This window comes from Pseudophryne corroboree, chromosome 5 (genome assembly GCF_028390025.1).
Source record: "Pseudophryne corroboree isolate aPseCor3 chromosome 5, aPseCor3.hap2, whole genome shotgun sequence".
NCBI lineage: Eukaryota > Metazoa > Chordata > Amphibia > Anura > Myobatrachidae > Pseudophryne > Pseudophryne corroboree.
In genome coordinates, this window is record NC_086448.1 from 85,830,275 (window position 1) to 85,856,621 (window position 26,347).

At 48.3% G+C, this 26,347-nt stretch overlaps 1 protein-coding gene across 1 annotated transcript in view; it reads right to left on the minus strand.

Annotated features, from left to right (window-relative positions):
* The window catches only part of LOC134927249 (pituitary tumor-transforming gene 1 protein-interacting protein-like), a 195,623-nt gene that overhangs the window by 157,611 nt on the left and 11,665 nt on the right, over positions 1-26,347 (minus strand). The window contains exon 2 of the mRNA XM_063921446.1: positions 480-532. Coding sequence (XP_063777516.1) covers positions 480-532 — 53 coding nt within the window. The remainder of the gene's footprint in view (positions 1-479; positions 533-26,347) is intronic.

Genomic DNA, 26,347 nt, shown 5'->3' on the forward strand with positions numbered 1-26,347 from the left:
CCAGTGGTTGAACATGAAGGAGGTGCAGCCATTATTATGGGTTCCACTCCCACTATTCTGATGCTCCCGCTCTCCAAAGAAAGGCTTTATCTGGTGCAAGAGCCGCAGCACGCCTGTTCACAAGAGACAGCACTCTGCTATTGCAAGCATAGTTGGGGGCATGAGAGACTAAAACACCAAATTAGGTTATGGGGTCCGGATCTGCACTGTTCCATTAATGACCCCTCTAGTGAACTAATCTGGTGAGACTACAATTCCCTAGCCCAGATGTGTGAAGTTGATTAGGCTTAACAAAAATAAAATAGGATTGTCTAAATAGTGCAAGACCTAAAAAGAGATACACGCCCCCTCCTACACACATAAACACACACCGTTATTAATACATAATTCTCTATAAATGGAATAAATGAAGTAAAGAGGTTTTGTGGAAACACACTCCACCGTATACAGTATAATACAGGATACAGAGAGGAACTTACAGTGACATTTTTCAGGCATTCTTCACAAGTCCTTCCAGAGAAAAAATGGCAAGCTGTAAAAGATAACAGAAAATTACATCTACACAGTGTTCTTGTGGCTCCTGATAACAAGCTCTACTACACCTAAAGATTTTTATCAGTGCTTCTCAAATCCGTCCCTCGTGGAACCCTAGCAGTTCATGTTTTCAAGGAATCCTCAGGAACAGTTAGTACCACCCTGCAGATCTATTGTGTTAGTCAATTAACACACCTGTGCTCCAGCTCGATGATCTGGAAAACAAGCACTGTTAGGGTTTCAAGTAGGCCGGGTTTCAGAAACGTTGCAATACTGTATATTATAGGTTCTCAAACTCAGTCCTCAGGACCCCACACAGTTCATGTTTTCAGGTCTCCTCACAGAATCGCAAGTGAAATAATTAGCTCCACTTGTGGATCTCTTAAAATATATCAGTGAGTAATGAATACACCTATGCACCTGCTAGGTGACCTGGAAAATGTGACTCCGTTTGAGAACCACTGCTGTATATGGGATACTCAACTGGAAACTTGGTGAGTGGAAGCTCCACCAATATCAAGGCACTCACCTGCCCCACAATGGCTAGAATTGTCCCAATCTTACAATGAAAAATACCATTGTAAAACATTTAGAGCTACCCCAAATTTACTGTGCTTGGACGAATGAACAGTATATAATAATAATGTAATCGCATAGATTGACGTGGAGCATGGGATAAAGTCAGAACAGCCAAATACACAAAAAATAAGATTTTAAACCTACGGTAAATCTTTTTCTCCTAGTCCGTAGAGGATGCTGGGGACTCCGTAAGGACCATAGGGGTATAGACGAGCTCCGCAGGAGACATGGGCACTCTAAAGACTTTAGATGGGTGTGCACTGGCTCCTCCCTCTATGCCCCTCCTCCAGACCTCAGTTAAAGAACTGTGCCCAGAGGAGACGGACAGTACGAGGAAAGGATTTTTGTTAATCTAAGGGCAAGATACATACCAGCCCACACCATCCACACCGTACAACTTGGAACATACGCAACCAGTTAACAGTATGAAACAAAACAGCATCAGCCAGAGACTGATCAAAACTGTAACATAACCCTTATGTAAGCAATAACTATATACAAGTCTTGCAGAATTTAGTCCAACTGGGACGGGCGCCCAGCATCCTCTACAGACTAGGAAAAAACGATTTACCGGTAGGTTTAAAATCTTATTTTCTCTTACGTCCTAGAGGATGCTGGGGACTCCGTAAGGACCATGGGGATTATACCAAAGCTCCAGACCGGGCGGGAGAGTGCGGATGACTCTGCAGCACCGATTGAGCAAACATGAGGTCCTCCTCAGCCAAGGTATCAAACTTGTAGAATTTAGCAAAAGTGTTTGAACCCGACTAAGTAGCCGCTCGGCAAAGTTGCAATGCCGAGACACCTCGGGCAGCCGCCCAAGAAGAGCCCACCTTCCTAGTGGAATGGGCCTTTACCGAATTTGGTACCGGCAATTCAGCCGTAGAATGAGCCTGCTGAATCGTGTTACAGATCCAGCGGGCAATAGTCTGCTTAGAAGCAGGGGCGCCAACCTTGTTGGCTGCATACAGAACAAACAATGCCTCTGTTTTCCTAACCCGAGCCGTCCTGGCTACATAAACCTTTAAGGCCCTGACTACATCAAGAGACCTGGAATCCTCCAAGTCCCCCGTAGCCACAGGCACCACAATAGGCTGGTTCATATGAAACGATGAAACCACCTTAGGCAGAAATTGAGGACGAATTCTCAACTCCGCTCTATCCACATGGAAAATCAGATAGGGGCTTTTGTGAGACAAAGCCGCCAATTCAGACACCCGCCTCGCAGATGCCAAGGCTAACAACATGACCACTTTCCAAGTGAGAAATTTCAACTCAACTGTTTGAATAGGTTCAAACCAGTGTGACTTAAGGAACTGTAACACCACGTTAAGGTCCCATGGTGCCACTGGGGCACAAAAGGAGGCTGGATGTGCAGCACTCCCTTTACAAAAGTTTGGACTTCTGGGAGAGAAGCCAATTCCTTCTGAAAGAATATTGACAGGGCCGAAATCTGTACCCTAATAGAGCCTAACTTCAGGCCCATATCCACTCCTGTCTGCAGAAAGTGAAGAAAACGGCCCAGGTGAAAATCTTCCGTAAGAGCATTCTTGGCTTCACACCAAGATACATATTTCCTCCAGATACGGTGATAATGTTTCGCCGTCACCTCCTTCCTAGCTTTTATCAGAGTAGGGATGACCTCCCCCAGAATAACTTTCCTAGCTAGGATTTGGCGTTCAACCACCATGCCGTCAAACGTAACCGCGGTAAGTCTTGGAACACGCAGGGCCCCTGCTGCAACAGGTCCTCCCTGGAAGGAAGAGGCCACGGATCTTCTGTGAGCATTTCCTGAAGATCTAAATACCAGGCCCTCCAAGGCCAATCTGGAACAATGAGTATTGTCTGGACTCTTTTTCGTCTTATGATTCTCAGTATTTTCGAGATGAGTGGAAGAGGAGGGAAGACCTAGACCGACGGAAACATCCATGGTGTCACCAGGGCGTCTACCGCTACTGCCTGAGGGTCCCTTGACCTGGAACAATACCTCTGAAGTTTCTTGTTGAGGCATGACGCCATCATGTCTATTTGAGGAAGCCCCCAACGACTTGTTATCTGTGCAAAAACTTCTTGATGAAGACCCCACTCTCCTGGATGGAGGTCGTGTCTGCTGTGGAAGTCTGCTTCCCAGTTGTTCACTCCCGGAATGAAGACTGCCGACAGCGCGCTTACGTGATTTTCCGCCCAGTGAAGAATCCTGGTGGCTTCCGCCATTGCCACTCTGCTCCTTGTCCCGCCTTGCCGGTTTACATGAGCCACTGCTGTGACGTTGTCTGATTGAATCAGAACAGGTAGGTCGCGAAGAAGAGTCTCCGCTTGTCGCAGGCCGTTGTATATGGCCCTTAATTCCAGTACGTTGATGTGTAGACAAGCCTCCTGGCTCGACCGCAGTCCCTGAAAATTTCTTCCTTGTGTGACTGCTCCCCATCCTCTGAGGCTCGCGTCCGTGGTCACCAGAACCCAGTCTTGAATGCCGAACCTGCGACCCTCTAGAAGGTGAGCATTCTGCAGCCACCACAGGAGAGACACCCTGGCCCTGGGGGACAGGCTTATTTTCTGATATATTTGTAGATGGGACCCCAACCATTTGTCCAGAAGGTCCCACTGAAATGTCCTCGCATGGAACCTGACGAAGGGTATGGCCTCGTAGGCCGCCACCATTCTTCCCAGTACTCGAGTGCATTGATGAACTGACTCTTTTTGGCTTTAACAGGTCTCTGACCATGCTCTGGAGTTCCTGGGCTTTTTCCGTTGGGAGAAAAACCCCTTTTCTTTTCCGTGTCCAGAATCATGCCTAAAAATGATAGCCGAGTCGTTGGAATCAACTGCGATTTTGGCAGATTTAGGAACCAGCCGTGTTGCTGCAGCACTCTCAGGGAGAGTGACACGCTTTTCAGCAACTGATCTCTCGATCTCGCTTTTATCAGGAGATCGTCCAAGTATGGGATAATTGTGACTCCTTGCCTGCGTAGGAGCACCATCATTTCCGCCATTACCTTGGTGAAAATCCTCGGGGCCGTGGACAGCCCAAACGGCAACGTCTGAAACTGGTAATGACAGTCCTGTTCAGCGAATCTCAGGTACGCCTGATGAGGAGGATAAATGGGGACATGAAGGTATGCATCCTTTATGTCTAGTGACACCATAAAATCCCCCCTTTCCAGGCTGGAGATCACTGCCAGGAGAGATTCCATCTTGAATTTGAACTTTTTTAGATACAGGCTTAGGGATTTTAGATTCAGAATGGGTCTGACTGAGCCATCCGGTTTCAGGACCACAAATAGAGTTGAATAGTACCCCTTCCCCTGTTGCACTAGGGGAACCTTGATAATCACTTGCTGTTGACACAGCTTTTGTATCGCAGCTAAAACTATTTCCCTCTCTGGGGGAGAGGCTGGCAAAGCCGACTTGAAATATCGTCGAGGAGGCACTTCTTCGAATTCCAGTTTGTAGCCTTGGGATACAATTTCTATCGCCCAAGGATCCAAATATGACAGAACCCAGATCTGGCTGAAGAGTCGAAGACGTGCCCCCACCGGCGCGGACTCCCGCAGTGGAGCCCCAGCGTCATGTGGTGGATTTTGTAGAAGCCGGGGAGGACTTCTGTTCCTGGGAACTGGCTGTAGCTGGTGTTCTTTTCCCTCTACCTCTGGCGAGGAAGGAAGAGCCCCGGCCCCTTCTGGACTTATGCGACCGAAAGGATTGCATCTAATATTGAGGTGTTTTCTTTTGCTGTGGGGGAACATAAGGCAAAAAAGAAGACTTACCCGCGGTAGCTGTGGACACCAGGTCCGCGAGGCCCTCCCCAAATAAAACCTCACCCTTGTAAGGCAAAGTTTCCATATGTCTCTTTGAATCGGCATCACCCATCCATTGGTGGGTCCACAGGGCATGCCTAGCAGAAATTGCCATGGCATTGGCTCTTGAACCCAACAGCCCAACGTCTCTCGCAGCATCTCTCATATATAACGCTGCGTCTTTTATATGACCCAAGGTCAATAAAATGCTATCCTTATCTAGGGTGTCAATGTCAGATGACAAGTTATCTGCCCATGCTGCTATTGCGCTACATACCCATGCCGACGCTACTGCCGGTCTGAGCAAGGCCCCCGTATGTGTATAAATTGATTTTAAAGGTAGTCTCCTGTCTGCGATCAGCAGGATCCTTGAGGGCAGCCGTGTCTGGAGACGGCAGCGCCACCTTTTTGGACAAGCGCGTCAAAGCTTTGTCCACCCTGGGCGAGGATTCCCACCGTAACCTGTCCTGTGCAGGGAAAGGATACGCCATAAGAATTCTCTTGGGAATCTGCAGTTTCTTGTCTGGAGTTTACCAAGCTTTTTCAAATAAAGCGTTCAGCTTATGAGATTGGGGAAAGGTAACCTCCGGTTTCTTCTCCTTAAACATGCATACCCTCGTGTCAGGGACAGAGGGGTCATCTGTGATATGCAAAACATCTTTTATTGCAATAATCATATAATGAATACTTTTGGCCACCCTTGGGTGTAACCTCGCATCATCGTAGTCGACACTGGAGTCAGAATCCGTGTCTGCTACCTGGGACAGGGTACGTTTAGGAGACCCTGAAGGGCCTTGAGACACAGTCAAAGCCATGGATTGACTCCCTGCTTTTTCTCTGGACTCTGCTTTGCCCAATCTTTTATGTAATAAAGACACATTTGCATTTAAAACATTCCACATATCCATCCAATCAGGTGTCGACTGTGCCGACGGAGACACCACAATCATCTGCTCTACCTCCTCCTTAGACGAGCCTTCCGCTTCAGACATGCCGACACACACGTACCGACACCCCCACACACACTGGGATAGAGATAGATATATATATATATATATATATATATATATATATATATATATGTGGAGACAGTCCCCCAATAGACAGAGAGAGAGTATGCCAGCACACACCCAGCGCCACTCAGGGGAGAGTCCGGGGAGCAGCTTCTCTGCAGCGTGCTGTGGAGAAAATGGAGCTGGTTAGTGCTGGAGGATCAAGCTCCGCCCCCTCAACGGCGGGCTTCGGTCCCGCTCAAATTCTTTATACTGGCGGGGGTTTATTTAATATACTGCCTCCGCAGTATATATATGTCAGCCAGTGTCCCTTGAGGTTTATTATTGCTGCCCAGGGCGCCCCCCCTGCGCCCTGCACCCATACAGTGCCGCCAGTGTGTGTGAATGTGAGAGCAATGGTGCGCAGCGTTACCGCTGCGCGGTACCTCAGTGAAGATCTGAAGTCTTCTGCCTTCTTATACTCACCCGGCTTCTATCTTCCGGCTCTGTGAGGAGGACGGTGGCGCGGCTCCGGGACGAACAGCGAGGATGAGACCTGCGTTCCAACCCTCTGGAGCTAATGATGTCCAGTAGCCTAAGAAGCAGAGCCTATCATTTAAGTAGGTCTGCTTCTCTCCCCTCAGTCCCACGATGCAGGGAGCCTGTTGCCAGCAGTGCTCCCTGAAAATAAAAAACCTAACAAAAGTCTTTTTCAGAGAAACTCAGTAGAGCTCCCCTGCAGTGCATCCAGTCTCCTCTGGGCACAGGATTTAACGGAGGTCTGGAGGAGGGGCATAGAGGGAGGAGCCAGTGCACACCCATCTAAAAGTCTTTAGAGTGCCCATGTCTCCTGCGGAGCCCGTCTATACCCCTATGGTCCCCAGCATCCTCTAGGACGTAAGAGAAAGAACTCTTAAACTGGGTACACACTAGGATACATATCAGCAATATATCGTTTTTTTGAGTGAATGACAGATATATTGCGAGCCCGTTGGCAGGTGTGTAGAAAAAGAATTCGTTCAGACATATTGCGTCAGCTGTGCAGCACAGCAGATAGATATATTGGCTATCTATATAGGCACACCTGGCTGTGTGTACGGGAGGCCCACAGACTCCCAAATACTTGCTGCAGGGGCCGACGTCACAACTGGTGGGCAAAATAAAATGCCCACTCATCTGAGTGTCCTGAATGACACACCAAGCGGCTGATTGGTAAGTGTGTATGCTTACCTAAATCGCCCACTCTGTAGGCAAGCCAGCAGGTCCACTGACATGCCTGGTGTATATCCAGCCTTATGGTGTGTACACACGGTGAGATTTTTTCTTTCGATTTTGACTATATAGTCAAAAATCGCAAGAAAAGTTAGTGCAAATCGCGAAGTGTTATGCCACTTGCGATCCCGATTCGATCCCAATGCGCGGTCCCGCCAGGTCGGTATCGCAAGAAAAGATAGACTGTGCAGGCAAGTCAATCCTTGCTAGATCGGTGTACTATCTAGATCACAGGTTCTCAAACTCGGTCCTCAGGACCCCACACAGTGCATGTTTTGCAGTTCTCCTCACAGAATCACAAGTGACATAATTAGCTCCACCTGTGGACCTTTTAAAATGTGTCATTGAGTAATTAATACACCGGTGCACTTGCTGAGTTACCTGCAAAACATGCACTGTGTGGGGTCCTGAGGACCGAGTTTGAGAACCACTGATCTAGATCATCTCACATGTCAATGACATCTCACAAAATCGTAAGCACACATAGTCCATATCTCAAGAAAAGTTAGTCAAAATCGGTGGTGCTAGGCTCCGGGGAGTTCAAGGGAAATCGCAAATGAAAATCGGCCATAGCAAGGATCTCACCGTGTGTACACACCATAACTGTGTACTGTAAACCTTTACAAGGAAACTCTCTACAGCAGATAAAAAGCAGTAAAACTATGCAGTGACACACTGCATGTAATGTAAACACAAAACATCATTTGGCGTCGGTATGCTATTTAGAAATTTGCTGGTATGGCGAGCCAGAATAATGAACGAAGACATTCCAGGGCACTTTCTGGGCAGGGTTGCATAAAAATCAGATTTAAAAAATAAATGAATAAAACAAAATCTGATTTATTTGATTTAAATCAGTTTTTATTGATTTAAATCAGATTTTGGGGATTTAAATAGGATTTGTTTATTACTTTTTTTTAAAGTAAACTGTTTCATTTTAGATGTTTACACCTTATTTTAGTGATACATGAACAATATTTGAAGTGAAAACAGTAACAAAATGAACACAGTAATAGAATAAATACACACTAAACAGTTGCATCAAGAAGTACAATTAGGGCTGAAACACACGCGCCGACTCCCGCCGCCCGGCAAAATCCCGCACGGCTTTTTACCGCTGCAGTGCTGCAGAGACACATGCAGCGCAATGTGTCCTTTCACACGGCACGGCTGCCGGGTTGCAGCCGGAAATATCCACTGGAAGGTCCGGCTGCCGAGCCGGGGCGTCTTTGAAGGCTGAGAACCGTGTGTGTGAATGAGAGCTTTCACGCACAAAGGGTTTTTTCAAGCCGTGTCTGCTGCTGCGCATGCGCACAGCATTACACACGGCTCAACGCCGTTGTGTGTGAAAGACTCTGCCGGATGGCAAAAATACGGACAAAGTTTGTCCGGCTTTTTGCCATCCGGGGAAAACCGGTAATGTGTTACAGCCCTGAGGATCTGATTTTTATTCAATCAGTTGTTTAAGTCTGAGCTGTACATGTCTTTGTCCACGTCCACACGTTTGTCCTCAACAGAAGAGGCTCTGTAGCATGCAACCAGCTTAGCTGGTCTTTCATTACCCAATCTGCTGCGTGTTTTGGATTGTACAAAACCATACGTGGAAAAAATCCTTTCAATTCCTGCACTTGATGAAACTGCGGTGAACATCTGCTTCAGAAGATTTACTACAGAAGTGTCTAATGCCCCATACACACTCGGCGATCCGCCGCCGAGCAGCCCGATGGCGGATACGGCCAACCCGGTGGCGGAGGGAGTGAAGTTTCTTCACTCCTCCCGTCACCCGGCTCCATAGTAGTACATGCTAATATGGACAAGATTGTCCATATTGGCCTGCATGCATAAGCGACCCGGCACCAACGATGAACGAGCGCGAGGCCGCGCATCGTTCATCGTTGGTGCCTACACAATGAACGATATGAACGAGTTCTCGTTCATTAATGAACGAGAACGTTCATATCGTTAAAGGAAAACTTAAAGTGTGTAGGGCCCTTAACGGAGATTGAGCCGCGTAGGATATCCACTGGGTATGGGTCATTAGGTCGACCACTATTGGTCGACATGGTCACTAGATCGACATGAACAAAGTTGACATGGGAAAAGGTAGAAGAGTTTTTTTTTACTTTTTTTTGGTGTCATTTTCTTCATAAAGTGACAGGGAACCCCAATTAGTGCCCCGTGTTTGCTCGCCATGCTTCTGGCAAGGTGCCTTACTCCACTACACTTGGCACAGGTTACTATTCGCAATCGTAGTCCACGTTGATCGTAAAGTATGAAAAAGTTCAAAAAATTATTATTTTTTTAAACGCATGTTGACCTAGTGACCATGTCGACCAATAAAGGTCGACCTAATGACCGTATCCCAATCCACCAGGCTAGAGGAGACACTTGGCGTAAAGTGTCCACTTCAAACGGTATCCAGACTCTAGGTCGACACACATTAGGTCGACACCTATTGGTCGACATTGAGTAGGTTGACATGCAAAATCGGTCGACACTGCTGTTAGGTCGACATGAGTTTAAAAAAAAATTCTGAACTTTTTTCATTCTTCACGATCCACGTGGACTACAATTTGGAACGGTAACCTGTGCCAAGCGCAGTGAGGCACCTTGCCCGAAGTTGCTCGCCATGCGAGGGGACACGGTGCACTAATTGGGGTTCCCCGTCACTTTAAGAAAAAAACACCACCAGAAAAAAAACATTAAAAAAAATCACGTCGACCTTTTTCCATGTCGACCTAATAACCGCGTCGACCCATTTCCTGTATCGACCTAGGCACTGTCAACCTAATGTGTTTTGACCCAGACACTGTCGACCCTTAGTAACCCTTCAAACATGTATGGTGCAAATGGTTTCATGGGTGCACGAAAGTTGATGACCGGCATAATTTGACGATTATTGACATGAGCAAACTCTATAGCAGTCTCAATTTCAGCAGGACTAAGCGTTTTCCCCTGTACCTAGGATCAAGTAGATTAGCCAGCAAGTAGGCATCTGTGAGTGCAGTGTTAGCTCTTGCCTTTGCCATCTTTACTACATTTTCATCACATACTCTAACAAGAATGCGCCAGTTTTTCAGAAAGGACGCCAAACAGTCTGCCATAGGGGTATATTCAATAAAAGTTGGATCCATTCCGACATGCATTTGTCAGAATGGATTCGGCAACCCCTATTCAATGGCCGGCCAAATCAGACTGTCAGATTTGAGTAAAATCAGACTGTCGGATTTGGCCGTACCCAGGTTGCTGTTCTGCCGCTGCTGTCAGCTGCCGGGTGTACTGACAGCGGCGGCAGGGAAAGCAGACAGCGGCGGCTGGCGGGGGGTAGGTGATGGGGGCGGATGGCAGGTGACGGCGGCGGATGTGAGGTGACGCCGGCGGGGGGAACTGGACGGCTCCGGCGGGAACTGCCAGCGCCTGAGGAGAGTGATGTCTGCGGTGGGGTGAGGCGCTGCACGGAGAGAGATGCCTGGCCGGGGACGGCCAGGCAAGGTACCTCACATCCCCGTAGCAGCGCTCCCCGTCTCCTCACCTCAATCAGACTTGTTTTCAAGTCGGATTGAGTTTGTCGGAAAGGAGGCCAAAACCTGTTGGATTTGGCACCATTTCCAACAAAAGCAAGCGGATCAGTGGATATTCCGCCAATCCACGTGATTTCCGACAAGTCGGGAATTCCCAACTTGTCGGGAAAAAAAATGCATTTTTTGAATAGGTCGGAACCCCTTCCGACCGAAATCTGTTGGAAGATGCCGTCTTTCCGTCAAGACGGCAGCTTCCGACAGTTATTGAATATACCCCATAATATACCAGTGTACGTCACTTGGTAGTATATACTTGGTAGAATCTCCTACACACCATCCATTAGTCTCCCCAACGGAGTTTTAAAAAAAAAAAAAGGACTACCCCCACCTACACGTTTATCTCTTTCTAAGCAAAAATTTAAGTTTTTTAACGTTTAGATTTAAATCATTGATTTAGTAATTTGATTTAAATCGTGCAACCCTGTTTCTGGGTAACACAGTAGAATCCCTCTGCGGAAAGTGCAGGGGGATTATTGGCTATAAAATCAGCAAAACATAAATTTGAAGACCAGAGTCAAAAACGGTTAAAAACAGCTTAATTAGCTTCCATAAAAAAGTGACAAACTCAAACTCCTAAACGTTAGTTGTCATCAGGACTAGCTTGTGACACAGAACTTGATCCAAATATAAAACAGTTGGGATCTCCCTTAGTGTAAGTAGTTACTTAAATCAACCAAACGTCAGTCCCTGAGGGTCCATGCCTTTCATTACATACTGTGTGCCAAATGCAATAATAATAATAAAGGTTCAATGGGCTTTGTTAGCAAACCAAAAAGTTAGCAATTGATCAAAAAACATGTTGCACTGCAGGTGAGTCAGATGTAACATGTGCAGAGAGATATAGCCCGATTCAGACGCATGCACCGCAATGCGCAGACACGAGCCCAAACATCGACACAATGGTGCGAAAATTTCAATCGTGCGGCGTACGCAAGGTGATTGACAGGAAGCGGACGTTCGTGGGTGGTAACTGGACGATTTCTGGGAGTATCAGGAAAAACGCAGGCGTTCCCAAGCGTTTTCAGGGAGGGTGTGTGACGTCAGCTCCGGCCAGAACTAGCGCAATCCCAATGATTTAGCATATATATTTAAAGCGGTGATAATTTAAAAGCTATTGCCACTTTAAGTCTACAGGTTAAATTGATTGAATCGCACAGATTCCTACAACTCTCTGGGTATTACACATGTTTAATGGCCTTTTTCTCTGTCTCTTGTAACACAATTGCAATAAAGCGCCTAACTCAGCAGGAGTTGTAGTTGTGCAAAAAGTCGCACAACTACAACTTACTCCGCTAGCATGCACAGGGCAAGTCCGCCCCGCATGCCAGGTCCTCCCCCACGCTAAAATGCGATTGCATCTCTAAACAGCCATGCGCTCGCATGTTTTGGGTAGCCCCCTGAATGCGCAGCCTATCCGCGAAGGAAGTCGCCGGGCCACCATGTTTTGGGTCGCAGCGGCTGCGTGTGAGCCAGCCCGCACCCCCCCACCCAACGACAGAGCAATTTCAGCACTTCTACAATTGATGCTGAATTAGTCCCAAAGTCTAAACAATGGGTTCGTTAACTGAAGTGAAAGAGGAACTTTTCCGATTAATGTGAAATGTTGGTGTCATTTAATAAATTTTTTTTTTTTTTAAAGGATATTGAGAAAGGTTATATTGTAGAAAGCAGTAAGACAGCATGAATTATTAACCCTAAATTTACTGCCAAGTGCTTGGAAGAATGAACAGTATAAAATAATAATAATGTAATCGTACAGATTTATGGGGAGTGGGGAAAAAGCTGGAGGACTGCCAGCCACACATCTAAAGATTATCCTTCCAACCAGCCAGCTAGTGGATTCATTGCTCCAGAACTTTTCAATCAAGAGATAACTTTAAATAAAAGGGTCACCTAGATATAACCTGTTATAATATCTCTAATGTAGAGGATACATGCACTATTAGGTCCGGCTGCCATTCTTCCATTCTCTGGAGATGTCTGGTGCAGGCGAGCTGCCGAGGCACTTTGTGCTTCCATTCTGCTACCCCTCCTCCTTCTTCCATAGTACTCTGCTTGGGGAGCGGAGTTTCGCGGAATGAAGCAGATGTGTCTCCATCTCCAGCTACGGCTCCAACTCACCCACCCCCTACCGCTATAAGCGTTAATTAGCTAACATGCCAGTCAGAGCTAGGGCCCTCATTCCGAGTAGTTGATCGCACCAACCAACTTTTTGCTGCTCGTGCGATCAACTTGACGCCGCCTATTGGGGAGTGTATTTTAGCATAGCAGGGCTGCGATCGCTTGTGCAGCCCTGCTATACTAAAAACAACACCAGGGTCAGACATAGTTACCCTGTACGACGGATCCAGCGACGAAGGTCCTGGGATTGACGTCAGACATCCGCCCTCCAAACGCCTGGACACGTCTGTGTTCGGATCTCCATGCCCAGAAAACGGTGAGTAGACGCCCCGGAACGCCTCCCCACTGTCAATCTTCTTGCACTCGCGCTAGCGATCACTTTCTTCTTTATTCGCCGGGCAACATCGCGCGTGCACATTGCGGTCGCCGCACATGCGCAGTTCCGACCCGTTCGCACCTGCAGCGAAGAACCTCTGCGTGCGAACGGGTTGGAATGACCCCCTATATCCAAGTTGCTTGCTATGAGTAACTGTCCATTTTCACAAAGCCTAGCTTCCTGAGTCCTGGCTTGTTAGGGGATAGACATGTGAAAGATGCATATTCATATTTGATAAACTTGTTTTTCTTGTTTGCTTGCCCTTTACCACAGAGAACATTAACTGTACAATACGCTATTAACTTGTGAAATCCATTCTGAAACATGGGGTTCACAGCAAAAGTTGTTTACTAAGAGCGGTTAAATGAAGTGTGTATATTGTACCCCTTTTCCACCAACTTATAAAACCCGGGTTTTTGCAAGGGACGCACAACGACGCGGGGTTTTTTGGTAGTGGAAACGGCTGCCTAAATAAAAAACCCGGGTCAGGTAGCTACTATGGTCGGACCCAGGAATGACCCGGATCTCACCCGGGAATTGGAAACGGGTCCTTCCCGGATGGGATCCGGCATTGGCAGCTGCTGCAGGCTTCCACGACCCGGCAATAAGTCGGGCTCATCTCCGCACCGCCTCTCCCTATCTAGTAAACGGGTCCCAGGTCGCATCGACCCGGGAGCCCGTTTACGCAGCCACTGACCCGGTATTCAACCCGGGTATAACACTGCTTTATTCCCGGATTGAATTGTCGGGTCAGGCGACCCGAGATTTCGGCAATGCCCCTTTCACACCGCATGCCAACCCGTGTCGAACCGGCAATATGCCGGGTCAATACCAGGTTATTTGTGCGGTGTGAAAGGGGTATAAACGGGTTACTTGGCTCATCCGACCCGGGACATGTTTACAGCATGCCTAGAGCCCATACCTCCCTGACCGCAGTGTCCTGCGGGCGTTTGAGAGCCACAGCGCATGCTGTCAGCGCTGCTGTCTGTCCTGCTATGCAGACAGCAGTGCTTGCCGGAAAAGGTGTGTGCTGGAGGCTGGGGGCAGCCTAGCAGCTTCCAGAGTGCTGGGCTTGCCCCCAGCGTGACAGTGGGCAGCTTCAAATTGGGGGCGTGGCCTAATGGGACAGAGGCCATGCTCCAAGGGTCCCGATCTGCCAGTTTTCCGGGCACTTGGAGAGGACGTCATCTCCAAGCGCCGGCTAGAAGACACTGTACCCAGGCAGAGTGTAAACAGCCTCGACCTGGGATATTCCCGCTGCAGTGGAAAAGGGGTCATGTCTCCGGTCTGACCTGGCTTAGAACAGTGTTCCAAATCCCGATTCAGACCCGAGACTTTAGTAGAAAAGGGTTAGGATTCACTATTACTGCTCTCCTGCTGACCAGCAGATGGCAGCAAATAGCACATGCTCACTTGTGCCGCACGTTCTCAGAGCAGGAAGTACTATGAATCGCCCTCATACACTTAATGGGTACAGTAGGAATTGCAATTAAAATCGCAATGGACAGCTCTGACTGACCGCCCGCACCCCCCTACCCCCACCCCCCCCAAAAAAGTAGATATATTTATCCCGGTTGCATGACAGCACCGGCCATGCACCAACAGTGACAGGAGCTTCTTGCAATACTACTTTATATATAAGGGTCACCTACTGTAGATATTATAAAATGTTATATATCCACACTGTAGGCGGCACATGAACGAATTGGTCTGGAGGAAACCGTTTCATTCTCTGGAGCTGGATCTGACTTAATATAGGCCGTATGTATCTAGTCTCTCGCAACGTCCGGGAGACTCCAGATTTTGGTTTGCCATTTCTTTTAAGCCACAGATGAATATATACATGTCCTCATTCTGGGTGCAGAGGTGTACGCACTGCCGGTGTCAGACGTAGTGGAGCCACTGCTTGCTAAGTGGAACCGCACATGTGTTTTGATTGTGTCTGTATAGAGTCCCGGTTGTCATTTCAGGCGCACGCAGAAGTCTATAGTAAATGTAGTGGGGGTTCCTGGCCGGTGACGGGGAGGTGTCTTCGCACACGAATGGAAGTGGTCCATGTTACGGACGCGTCATGCTGCAGGCATGTCGGTGAAAGTGGCTGCATACACAGACGCTCACCTGTTCACACAGGAGGCCATACTCGGCATGGAGAAACTTCACCTGCCGTAGGACTGATGCAAGTTTCGATGGAACGAATAACGGTGGCATCTAAGGAGGCACCAACCTGTATTACTGCTTGTACGGACGCCGACAGTGGGCGTCTCACCCCTTACGCAGTCCGGACAAACGGATTTACATAGGGGAAGGACTTTGTATCGGCATGTGCAGAAAGCTGCAGACGGGCCAACAGATGTAGCTGCAGGCACCACCTCTTCAGTCCATCCATCGCACCTGTACTACTACAACCTCCTAACTGGATTCGTCATGGCAAAGGTCGACACATGAAAAGGTCGACATATGTTATTCACAATTTTTTTTATACTTCACGATACACGTGGACTACGATTGGGAATAGTTACCTGTGCCGAGCGCAGCGAGCCATGCGAGGGGTATACGGTGCACTAATTGGGGTTCCTAATCACTTTACGAAGAATTTTTAAGATTTTTTCTCACGTCGATCTGATGACCGTGTCGACATATTTCAGGTGTTGACTTAGTCATTGTTGACCAATAGTGGTCGACCTAATGACTGCCGACCTAGTAAGGGCTGACCCAATGAACCACACCCGTTGCATTCAGCACTCTCTCACTCGCCCTGTCCTAACCACTCTCAGCATACACTGAGCTAACTCCTACCTATCACTGTATGACCCAAGTTCCTCTTTCTACCTATAGAGATCATTCAGCTGTACTTCCTCATCTCCGTAATATAAAACTAAAGTACAGTACTTTTCTTCCTGAAATGTATGAATCTTACAGATTTGCAAACTGTAATATTAGTATTACAATGCATGTACCTTTCTAAAAAAAAAAAAAAAAAAAAAAAAAAGGATTTTAATTATCTACCGGTAAATCCGTTTCTTGTGGTCCATAGAGGATGCTGGGGTCCACATTAGTACCATGGGGTATAGACGGGTCCACTAGGAGCCACTGGTACTTTAAGATTTTGAAAGTGTGGGCTGGCTCCTCCCTCTATGCCCCTCCTACCAGACTCAGTCTAGAAACTGTGCCCGAGGAGACGGACAACTTCGAGAGAAGGATTTTACACAGATAGTGGCGAGATTCACACCAGCTCACACATACAAGGCAAACCAAGCTAACCAGCTTGAAACATCAGCAACGGCTGAACAATATTACTTAACCAAGTAACAAAACAGTACTTAACCAAGAACTAAGCAGTACTGAACTAAATAACCACTGCAGGATCACGAAGCGCTGGGCGGGCGCCCAGCATCCTCTTTGGACTACGAGAAGAGGATTTACCGGTAGGTAATTAAAATCCTATTTTCTCTTACGTCCTAGAGGATGCTGGGGTCCACATTAGTACCATGGGGATGTAACAAATCTCCCAGAACGGGAGAGAGCGCGCGGAGGCTACTGCAGAACCGATTGACTAAACTTCAGGTCCTCAGTGGCCATAGTATCGAACTTGTAGAACTTTGCAAACGTGTTCGACCCAGACCAAGTAGCCGCTCGGCAAAGCTGTAAAGCCGCGATACCCCGGGCAACCGCCCAGGAAGAACCCACCTTACGAGTAGAGTGGGCCTTAACAGACGTAGGACACGGCAATCCTGCCGTAGAATACGCATGCTGGATAGTGAACCTGATCCAGCGACAGATTGTCTGCTTAGAAGCAGGACACTCAATTTTCTTGGGATCATACAGGACAAACAGAGTCCGATTTGCTGTGATGAGCAGTCCTCTTTACATAGATTTTCAGAGCCCTTACAACATCCAAGGACTTTGATGAAACTGTGGAGTCAGTAGCAACTGGCACCACAATAGGTTGGTTGATATGAAATGCCGACACAACCTTCTGAAGGAACTGTTGACGTGTCTGGAGCTCAGTTCCATTTTCATGGAAGATCAAGTAGGGTCTCTTACAAGACAAAGCCCCCAACTCCGACACATGTCTAGCAGAAGCTAAGGCCAACAAAGTGACAGCCTTCCACGTGAGAAACTTGACTTCAACCTCCTGTAGAGGCTTGAGCCAATCCGATTGGAGGAACTAACACCAGGTTAAGATCCGAGGGCGCCGTAGGCGGCACAAAGGGAGGCTGGATGTGCAGAACCCCTTTCATGAAAGTCTGAACCTCAGGGAGAGACGCCAATTGTTTCTGGAAGAAAATGGATAGGGCCGAAATCTGGACCTTTACGGTTCCCAACCTCAGGCCCATATCCACACCTGCTTGCAGGAAGACGAGAAACCGTCCCAGTTGAAACTCCACAGTAGGAAGCTTCTTGGACTCACCACAAGATACATATTTTTTTCCAAATACGATGGTAATGTTTAGACGTTACTCCTTTCCTAGCCTGTATCAGGGTAGGAATAACCTTGTTTGGAATGCCCTTCCGAGCTAATATCTGGCGTTCAACCTCCATGCCATCAAACGTAGCCGCGGTAAGTCTTCATAAGTGAACGGCCCCTGCTGCAGCAGGTCCTCCCAAGAGGAAGAGGCCTCGGCTCTTCTAGCAGTAGATCCAGAAGATCCGCATACCAAGCCCTTCTTGGCCAGTCCGGAGCAATGAGGATCGCCTGAACTCTTGTTCTCCTTATGAGTTTTAGAATTCTTGGAATGAGTGGAAGTGAAGGAAACACGTACACTGACTGGAACACCCACATAGTCACTAGGCCGTCCACCGCCACGGCTTGTGGGTCTCTCGACCTGGAACAATACCTCCAAAGCTTCTTGTTGAGAAGAGAGGCCATCATGTCTATTTGAGGTACACCCCAAAGATCTGTTACCTCCGTGAACACCTCCAAATGGAGTCCCCACTCTCCTGGATGGAGATAGTGTCTGCTGAGGAAGTCCGCTTCCCAGTTGTCTACTCCCGGAATGAAGATTGCGGACAGCGCCAACGTGTGTTTTTCTGCCCACAGGATGATTTTTGTTACCTCTGACATTGCAGCTCTGCTTTTCGTTTCGCCCTGTCGGTTTATGTAAGCCACCGTCGTTACATTGTCCGACTGCACCTGAATGGCTCAATCTCACAGAAGATGGGCCGCTTGGAGAAGAACATTGTAGACGGCTCTTAGATCCAGAATGTTTATTGGAAAGCCGGATTCCAGGCTTGACCGCCGTCCTTGGAAGGTTTCCCCCTGAGTGACTGCGCCCCAGCCCTGGAGACTCGCATCCGTGGTTAGAAGGATCCTGTCCTGAATCCCGAACCTGCGGCCCTCCAGAAGGTGAGGTAGTTGCAGCCACCAGAGGAGTGAAATCCTGGCTTTCAGCGACAGACGTATTCTCTGGTGCATGTGTAGATGAGATCCCGACCACTTGTCCAGGAGATCCAGTTGGAAGGGCCGACCATGAAACTTTCCATACTGTAGAGCCTCGTAAGAGGCCACCATCTTCCCCAGAAGGCGAATGCACTGATGAACCGAAACCTGGGCTGGCTTCAGGACATCCCGGACCATTGTTTGTATCACCAATGCTTTCTCCTCCGGGAAAAAGATCCTCTGCACTTCCGCGTCGAGGATCATTCCCAGAAAAGACAACCTCCTGGTCGGCTCCAAATGTGATTTTGGAAGGTTCAGGATCCAACCGAGTTCCCTGAGCAGATGAGTCATGAGAACAATGGACTGCAACAACTTCTCCCTGGACGATGCCTTTATCAGCAGATCGTCCAGATATGGGATTATGTTCACCCCCTTTCTGCGGAGGAGAACCATCATCTCTGCCATCACCTTGGTGAACACCCGCGGTGCTGTGGAGAGGCAGAATGGCAGTGCCTGAAATTGATAGTGACTGTCCAACAGTGCAAATCTGAGATAAGCCTGGTGCGGCAGCCAAATCGGAATGTGGAGGTACGCAGCCTTGATATCCAGGGATACCAGAAATTCTCCCTCCTCCAGACCTGAAATCACTGACCTGAGAGACTCCATTTTGAATTTGAACACCCTCAGGTAATGGTTCAACGATTTCAAGTTCAAAATTGGTCTGACCGAACCATCCGATTTCGGTACCACGAAAAGGTTTGAATAATAACCCTTGTTTTGCATACGAGGTGGAACTGGGACAATGACCTGTGACTTTTCCAATTTTAGGATGGCTTCCAGTAGGACAGCCCTGTCAGTCAGCAAAGCTGGCAAGCCTGATTTGAAGAATCGGTGAGGCGGGAGTTCTTGAAACGCCAGTCTGTACCCCTGGGACACAATATCCTGTACACAGGAAACCAGGCCGGACGACACCCAGACGTGTCTGAAACGTCTGAGTCTCACACCCACCAGCCCATCCTCCAGGCTTTGAGGTCCACCGTCATGCTGAGGATTTTGAGGAACCAGAAGCAAGTTTCCGGTCCTGGGAGCCTGCAGGTGCACGCTTTTTGGATTTTGCCCGACCACCTCTAAAGAAAGTGGTAGGAGGCTTGGACATTTTTGCCTTAGCGGTCCGAAAGGACTGCGGCACAGCTGAAGAAAATGGTTTCTTCGTAGAAAGTGTAGCAGAGGCAAGGAAAGGTGACTTACCCGCGGTTGCCGTGGAAATCCACGCATCCAACGCGTCCCCAAATAGAGCCTGACCTGTGTAGGGTAGGTTCTCCACACTTCTACTGGATTCCGCGTCTGCAGACCATTGGCGTAGCCAGAGTCCCCTGCGGGCTGAGACCGACATGGATGATATCTGTGCAGTCAGCGTACCCAGGTCCTTCATGGATTCCACCATGAACCCCGCAGAATCCTGTATGTTACGTAAAAACAATTCAATGTCACTTCTATCCATTGTTTCCAAATCCTCTAGTAATGTGCCTGACCACTTTACTATGGCTTTAGAAATCCATGCAATAGTGTGCCTTAACGCCACTCCTGAAGCAGTGTAAATGGATTTGAGCGTAGTGTCAATTTTACGATCAGCCGGTTCTTTTAACGCAGTATATCCAGGGACAGGTAATACCACCTTTTTAGACAGTCTGGAGACAGATGCGTCCACAATGGGTGAGTTTTCCCATGTTTTTCTATCTTCCTCAGGGAAGGGAAAAGCAACTAGAAGCCTTTTTGGGATCTGGAATTTTTTCTCCGGGTTTTCCCAGGATTTTTCAAATATAGCGTTTAATTCTTTAGACGCAGGAAAGGTTAGCGGGGCTTTCTTATTGTCAGTGAAGTAAGCCTCCTCAACCTGCTCAGGTGTTGTGTCATTTATGTTTAACACATCTCTAATGGCCTCAATCATGAGCTGCACCCCCTCAGCACATCCTCATCAACGTCTGTAGTATCAGAATCGGTATCCGTGTCATCTTGCATAATTTGGGCAAGTGCATGTTTCATGTTACAGGCTTGGGGATTTTGCAGGAATATGTACAGAGCCTGACCAAACTGTCAGACTTCTTCAACACCTGAGTTTCAGTCTCAGTATTAGCTACCCTAGTAGAGAACTGAGAGAATTCCTTTGATAGAGGTTAACCACTCAGGTTCAACAATAGGGATCTGAGACAAAGCATTACAATCCTGTGTACATGAAATGGATCCCTCCTGAGAGGAAACATCTTCTGCAGCATATGACACAGAGTCTCTAGACATAGCTATGTGAGATATTAAATACACACAGAGGCGGAACTACCGCCAGTGCAACCAGTGCGTTGCACTTTGGCCCGCCACTGTCCAGGGGCCCAAAGCATGTAATGAGTCAAACTGACTCATTACATGCCGCTGTGTGCTGCGGGCAACCGCTGCCTGCAGCACACAGCCGCCCGGAGAGGAGCGCAGCGGCACGAGGGGAAGGAGGAGGAGGGAGGTGGAGGAGGGAGCCGCAGCAGCGCTGTTTTATTGGTTGAGGCGCTGCTGCTGCTGTCCCTCTGCTTCACTATAGGCTATCTTCCGCCGCTGTGAAGCGCATCCCAGCATTTACAGTGGCGGAGAACAGCCTATGGTGAAGCAGAGGGACAGCAGCAGCAGCGCCTCCACCAATAACACAGCGCTGCTGCGGCTCCCTCCTCCACCTCCCTCCTCCTCCTTCTCTCCTGCCCGGGATCTCTGCCAGAAGCTGCACAGAGGAGCCTGACTGCCAGCGGAGAGAGTAAGTATAATTCTTTCTTTTTTCCTTAATGTGCAAAAAGGGGGACTGTCTGCCGCTATGTGTAACAAGGGCACGCTGTCTGCCGCTATGTGTAACAAGGGCACGCTGTCTGCCGCTATGTGTAACAAGGGCACGCTGTCTGCCGCTATGTGTAACAAGGGCACGCTGTCTGCCGCTATGTGTAACAAGGGCACGCTGTCTGCCGCTATGTGTAACAAGGGGGACGCTGTCTGCCGCTATGTGTAACAAGGGGGACGCTGTCTGCCGCTATGTGTAACAAGGGGGACGCTGTCTGCCGCTATGTGTAACAAGGGGGACGCTGTCTGCCGCTATGTGTAACAAGGGGGACGCTGTCTGCCGCTATGTGTAACAAGGGGGACGCTGTCTGCCGCTATGTGTAACAAGGGGGACGCTGTCTGCATTTTGTCGATCCTGGGCCCACCGCTCACTAGTTCTGCCACTGAACACACACACAGGGAAATATCAGACACAATTTCCCCCCAAGTATGCCACAGAGAGACACAGAGATTGGAGCCAACCCACACACAGCACTATTTGAGGTAGAACTAATGAAAATACCAGCGCTGTCTGTGTACCTTAATAGACTACACAGACTTTACACAGCCTCCCCCCTTCTACAACCCCCAGGTACCGCACAGGATAGCTGGAGTTGCTTGGAGGGACAGCTCTCCCTGTCAGCATCTGTTGTACAGGAACTGCAGGCAGGAAAATGCGCAGAACGCTGCTGGGTACGCTCTGAGGAGAAGCACCGCCCCCAGAACATGGTGCTGCTTCCCGCTCTCCATTATATTATACTGGCCTGAGGATTTCTGCTGGCAGCTATCCGGGGACCCTGACAGGCTTGCTGACCAGTGTAGGGTATAGGCGCTGGCTCAGGGCTCCCCTCACAGCGCCGCACTATGTAGCGCTGAGCCCTGGAGCGCAGTTAGTACTGCACTCCCTACCCTGTTGCCGCCATCTTCACACCGGCTCCCCGCTTGTCAGGGGGGCTGGTGACTCACTCGCCACCAAATTTTTCTGGCTCTGTAAGGGTGTGACGGCATGCTGAGGGAGTGAGCGGTCGCCTGGAGCGGCTAACGATCAGCACCCTCAGGTGCACAGTGTCCTGTCAGCGGCTCAGACCCCGCAGGGCGGACACTACTCCCCCTCTTAGTCCCTCGAAGCAGGGAGGCTGTTGCCAGCCTCCCTGTAAAATAATAAACTCTAAAAAAAACTTTTAGTGGAGAGCTCCCCTAGCTGTGACCGGCTCCTTCGGGCACATTTTCTAAACCGAGTCTGGTAGGAGGGGCATAGAGGGAGGAGCCAGCTCACACTCTAAAACTCTTAAAGTGCCAGTGGCTCCTAGTGGACCCGTCTACACCCCATGGTACTAAAGTGGACCCCAGCATCCTCTAGGACGTAAGAGAAAAAATAATTGTAAACCTGTCATCCCATTCCAAAAGCAGCCACATCTCGAGGCTTTGTGTTGGGTGCGCACGCACCGCAGCCAACATACCCATCACTGCCCGTCTCCCAGCGATTCCAAGACCAACGCATATTGGTCGTTTTTCTCAGGGCCTGATAATAGGCATCTCGGGGTTTTCGACTGGGTGTAACTGGGTGTACCCACGGATGGAAACCATTTTGTGGGAGTGACATGAGCATGTAGCCAGACTTGCCCACCTATTCTGAATTGTGCTTTTACCCCTAGCACAGACCACAGGGTAGGTGCAAATGCCCATAATAATGCCGACTGCTGCTTTCGGGTACAGAAAAGATGGGGATGTGCGATGCGTACAAGTCAAGACGGTAAGCGTAGTTGCATTAGCGCTGCATTTTTAAGTCTTGCCGCGTTCGGACCAAAGTGCGACCCAGAATCAGGCCCAAAATGCATTATATAAGGCAGGGGTGGCCGAACCAGTCCTTAAGATCTACCAACAGTTGATGTTTTCCAGACCACCTGTATCAGAATCAGTATCAGTTTTATTGGCCAAGTATACAAAAGATATACGAGGATATAATTTCCGATAATCCACAACTCCCAGAAACACTAACTAATTACCTAGGCCCGGGCTGCTGGAGGGGTACTAATTACCCGGGCACTGTGCCAGAGTCATTGCTCTGTAGTGCACATGTGCCACCTTCCCAAACATCACTGGGAAGATGGCACCGGCCAAGGAGGAGGTACCCGCTTCCCGCAAGCGAGGTAGGAAGGCGATGCTCTCCCCTGCGCCCACCTTCCCCTGCCACCTCTAGAATGGCGCCCGGCCCAGCAATTATTCATTTTTTACATTGTATAATTTTTAGGCCACACCAGCATTCAATACCGTGGGCTCGGCGTGGCTTTACATGGCCCCCTAATTATTTTACATAAAAGAACTACGCTTTATAAATACATGTATAAAAGTTTAAGGAACTGGTGGTATTTAAGATAACGGAACATTTTCTCTAGTCACACATAATACTGTCTAAGGGTGTGTACACACGGTGAGATCCTTGCTATGCCCCATTTTCACTTTCGATTTCCCTTGAACTCCCTGGAGCCCAGATAGCACAGATTTTGAGTAACTTTTCTTGAGATATGGACTATGTGTGCTTACGATTTTGGCGAATGTGAGATTTTGGCTTATGTGAGATGTCATTGACATGTGAGATGAACTAGATAATACACCGATCTAGCAAGGATTGACTTGCCTGCACAATCTATCTTTTCTTGCGATCCCGACCTGGCGGGACCGCGCATCGGGATCGAATCGGGATCGCAAGGTGACTTTCACCTTGCGATCTGCACCAACTTTTCTTGTGATTTTCACCATATAGTCAAAATCGAAAGAAAATATCTCACTAAAAGAAAAGAAAATAAAGACCATTTCTGGAAACCTTGCACCAAAAAACCATTAGGAAAGAGCCTGCAGCAAAGTAGACTATACGTAAGGCACCAAGCAGATGTATCAAACCTTCTACAAAGGACAAGTGTAGTGTTCATTCTGGCACCTTGTACCTAACCAGTGAGGAGGGCAAAATATTATACGTGATGAGCTACAGCAGCGACACATTACGTCTTAAATCTTGCCCTCCTCACTGACTAGATACAGGGTGGTAGAGTGAACGCTACAAGCAGATAGATTACCCATGGCAGCCAATCAAACTATAGCTATCATTTTATAGAATGTACTATATAAATGTTATCTAAGCTGTTATGCACATGCTCCTCCATAAGTTTGCTATATCTTTAGTATCTTAGATTCTGTTACAATAAGGAAACCATCACTGTACAGAAATGTTTTTCGGATGCTTTATGATTTGAATAAACTGGACATGTATAGGCCCTTTAAATGAAGCCGGAGAGGTCTTGACCAGTCAGAACACTGCTTAAGTATGGAAAATGTACATTACAATCTACACTGGATACCATTCCGTGCTTACGCTCTACAGATCAGCATGTCCTGTAATGTAAATTGTACTGTAGAGAATCCGAATTAAAAACTAACCAAGCATGAGATTGGCACTGAAGAGCTTCTTATTCTAAAGTTTAAAGTATTGAATTTTATGGAAATGTACTTTTCTTTTCATACACTAAACTCTGTCATTGATGACTGAGAAAAAAGCCACTTACACTATCATATAACAAGTCAGATGACTGATAGCTTTTAATAACCCAGAATCCTAATGTTTCTGTTCTTCCACAATTGCCTATTAAAGCGGTACAAAAGGCTAAATATTCTTATGTGACTAAAACACAATGGGATTATTAGTCAGTCTAGGTCAGCAGCGACTAAACAATAGCATGCGGGCTAAACGCGGCCCTCCATCTGCTTCAGTGAGGCCCTCTGTCTGGGTCATATTTGGGAGTCTTTGATCCACCGTTACCCCCCACCTGCACCGCCACCAATGTGAGTGAGGAGAACTGCGCTTGCTCTGCTCGGGAGACAGACAGCGCTGAGGGGATCCCCCCAAATAGAAGTAGCAGTCTGACCAGGTAACCCATTGCTAGGCTGTCCCCCAACATAGCCGCAGTTAGACACAGGGCAAACACAAGCGGCTGCTTCTGAAAAGAATAATGGCTATGTGTGAGGAGAATAGAGATCTGGGTAGTGATTCTAGGGATCGGAGTAGAATTGGAGACTGTACATCAAAAGGAATGTGGGATGGATGAAGGGGGGAGACAGTGAGGCCTGGCCATTATCTGAGGGGAATAGGACGCAGTGGGAGATACCATAACCTGTGGATAATACACACAGGACAGTATCTGAGGAGAACATAGACTATAGTCTGCACTCAACGTCACAACCCCACTGTTTGCATCAGTACAGGGCATATTTTGGCAACTTTTCATTTCTTTGAGGGCAGGGGCCAGGCCTTTTACCTCAAAAATGCAGCGAATAGCAGCTTCGTGGGGAGGGGACGGGGCTAAAATGATGCGATTCTACTAGAATTCTAGAATTGCTCCATATTTGCCCTGGCCCCTCCCTATGGACCCATGACTTCAGGTACTATATCCCCATCCTGCCCCTTCACTCTGTTTTTTTTTCTGGGAAAGGGGGGGGGGTGACAACAACAAAGATTGGGAACTACTACTGGATCTTCCAGGAGTGTATGTAATGGGCCCTACACACTTAAAGAATTCACTGAAAGTTATGAACGATCTCGTTCGTTAGTGAACGAGATATCGTTCATATCTTTCAGTGTGTAGGCACCAACGATGAACGATGAGAGGCCCCACACTCGTTCATCGTGGTGCCGGATCGTTCATACCTGCAGGCCAATATGGACAATCTTGTCCATATTAGCATGCAGGGCTATGGGGCCGGGTGGAGTCGAGAAACTTCACTCCCCCCGTCACTAACCCCCCCGAATCATCTGACGGCCGTATCGGCCATTGGGCAGCTCGGCGGCTAGTCGTCGAGTGTGTAGGGCCCTTAAG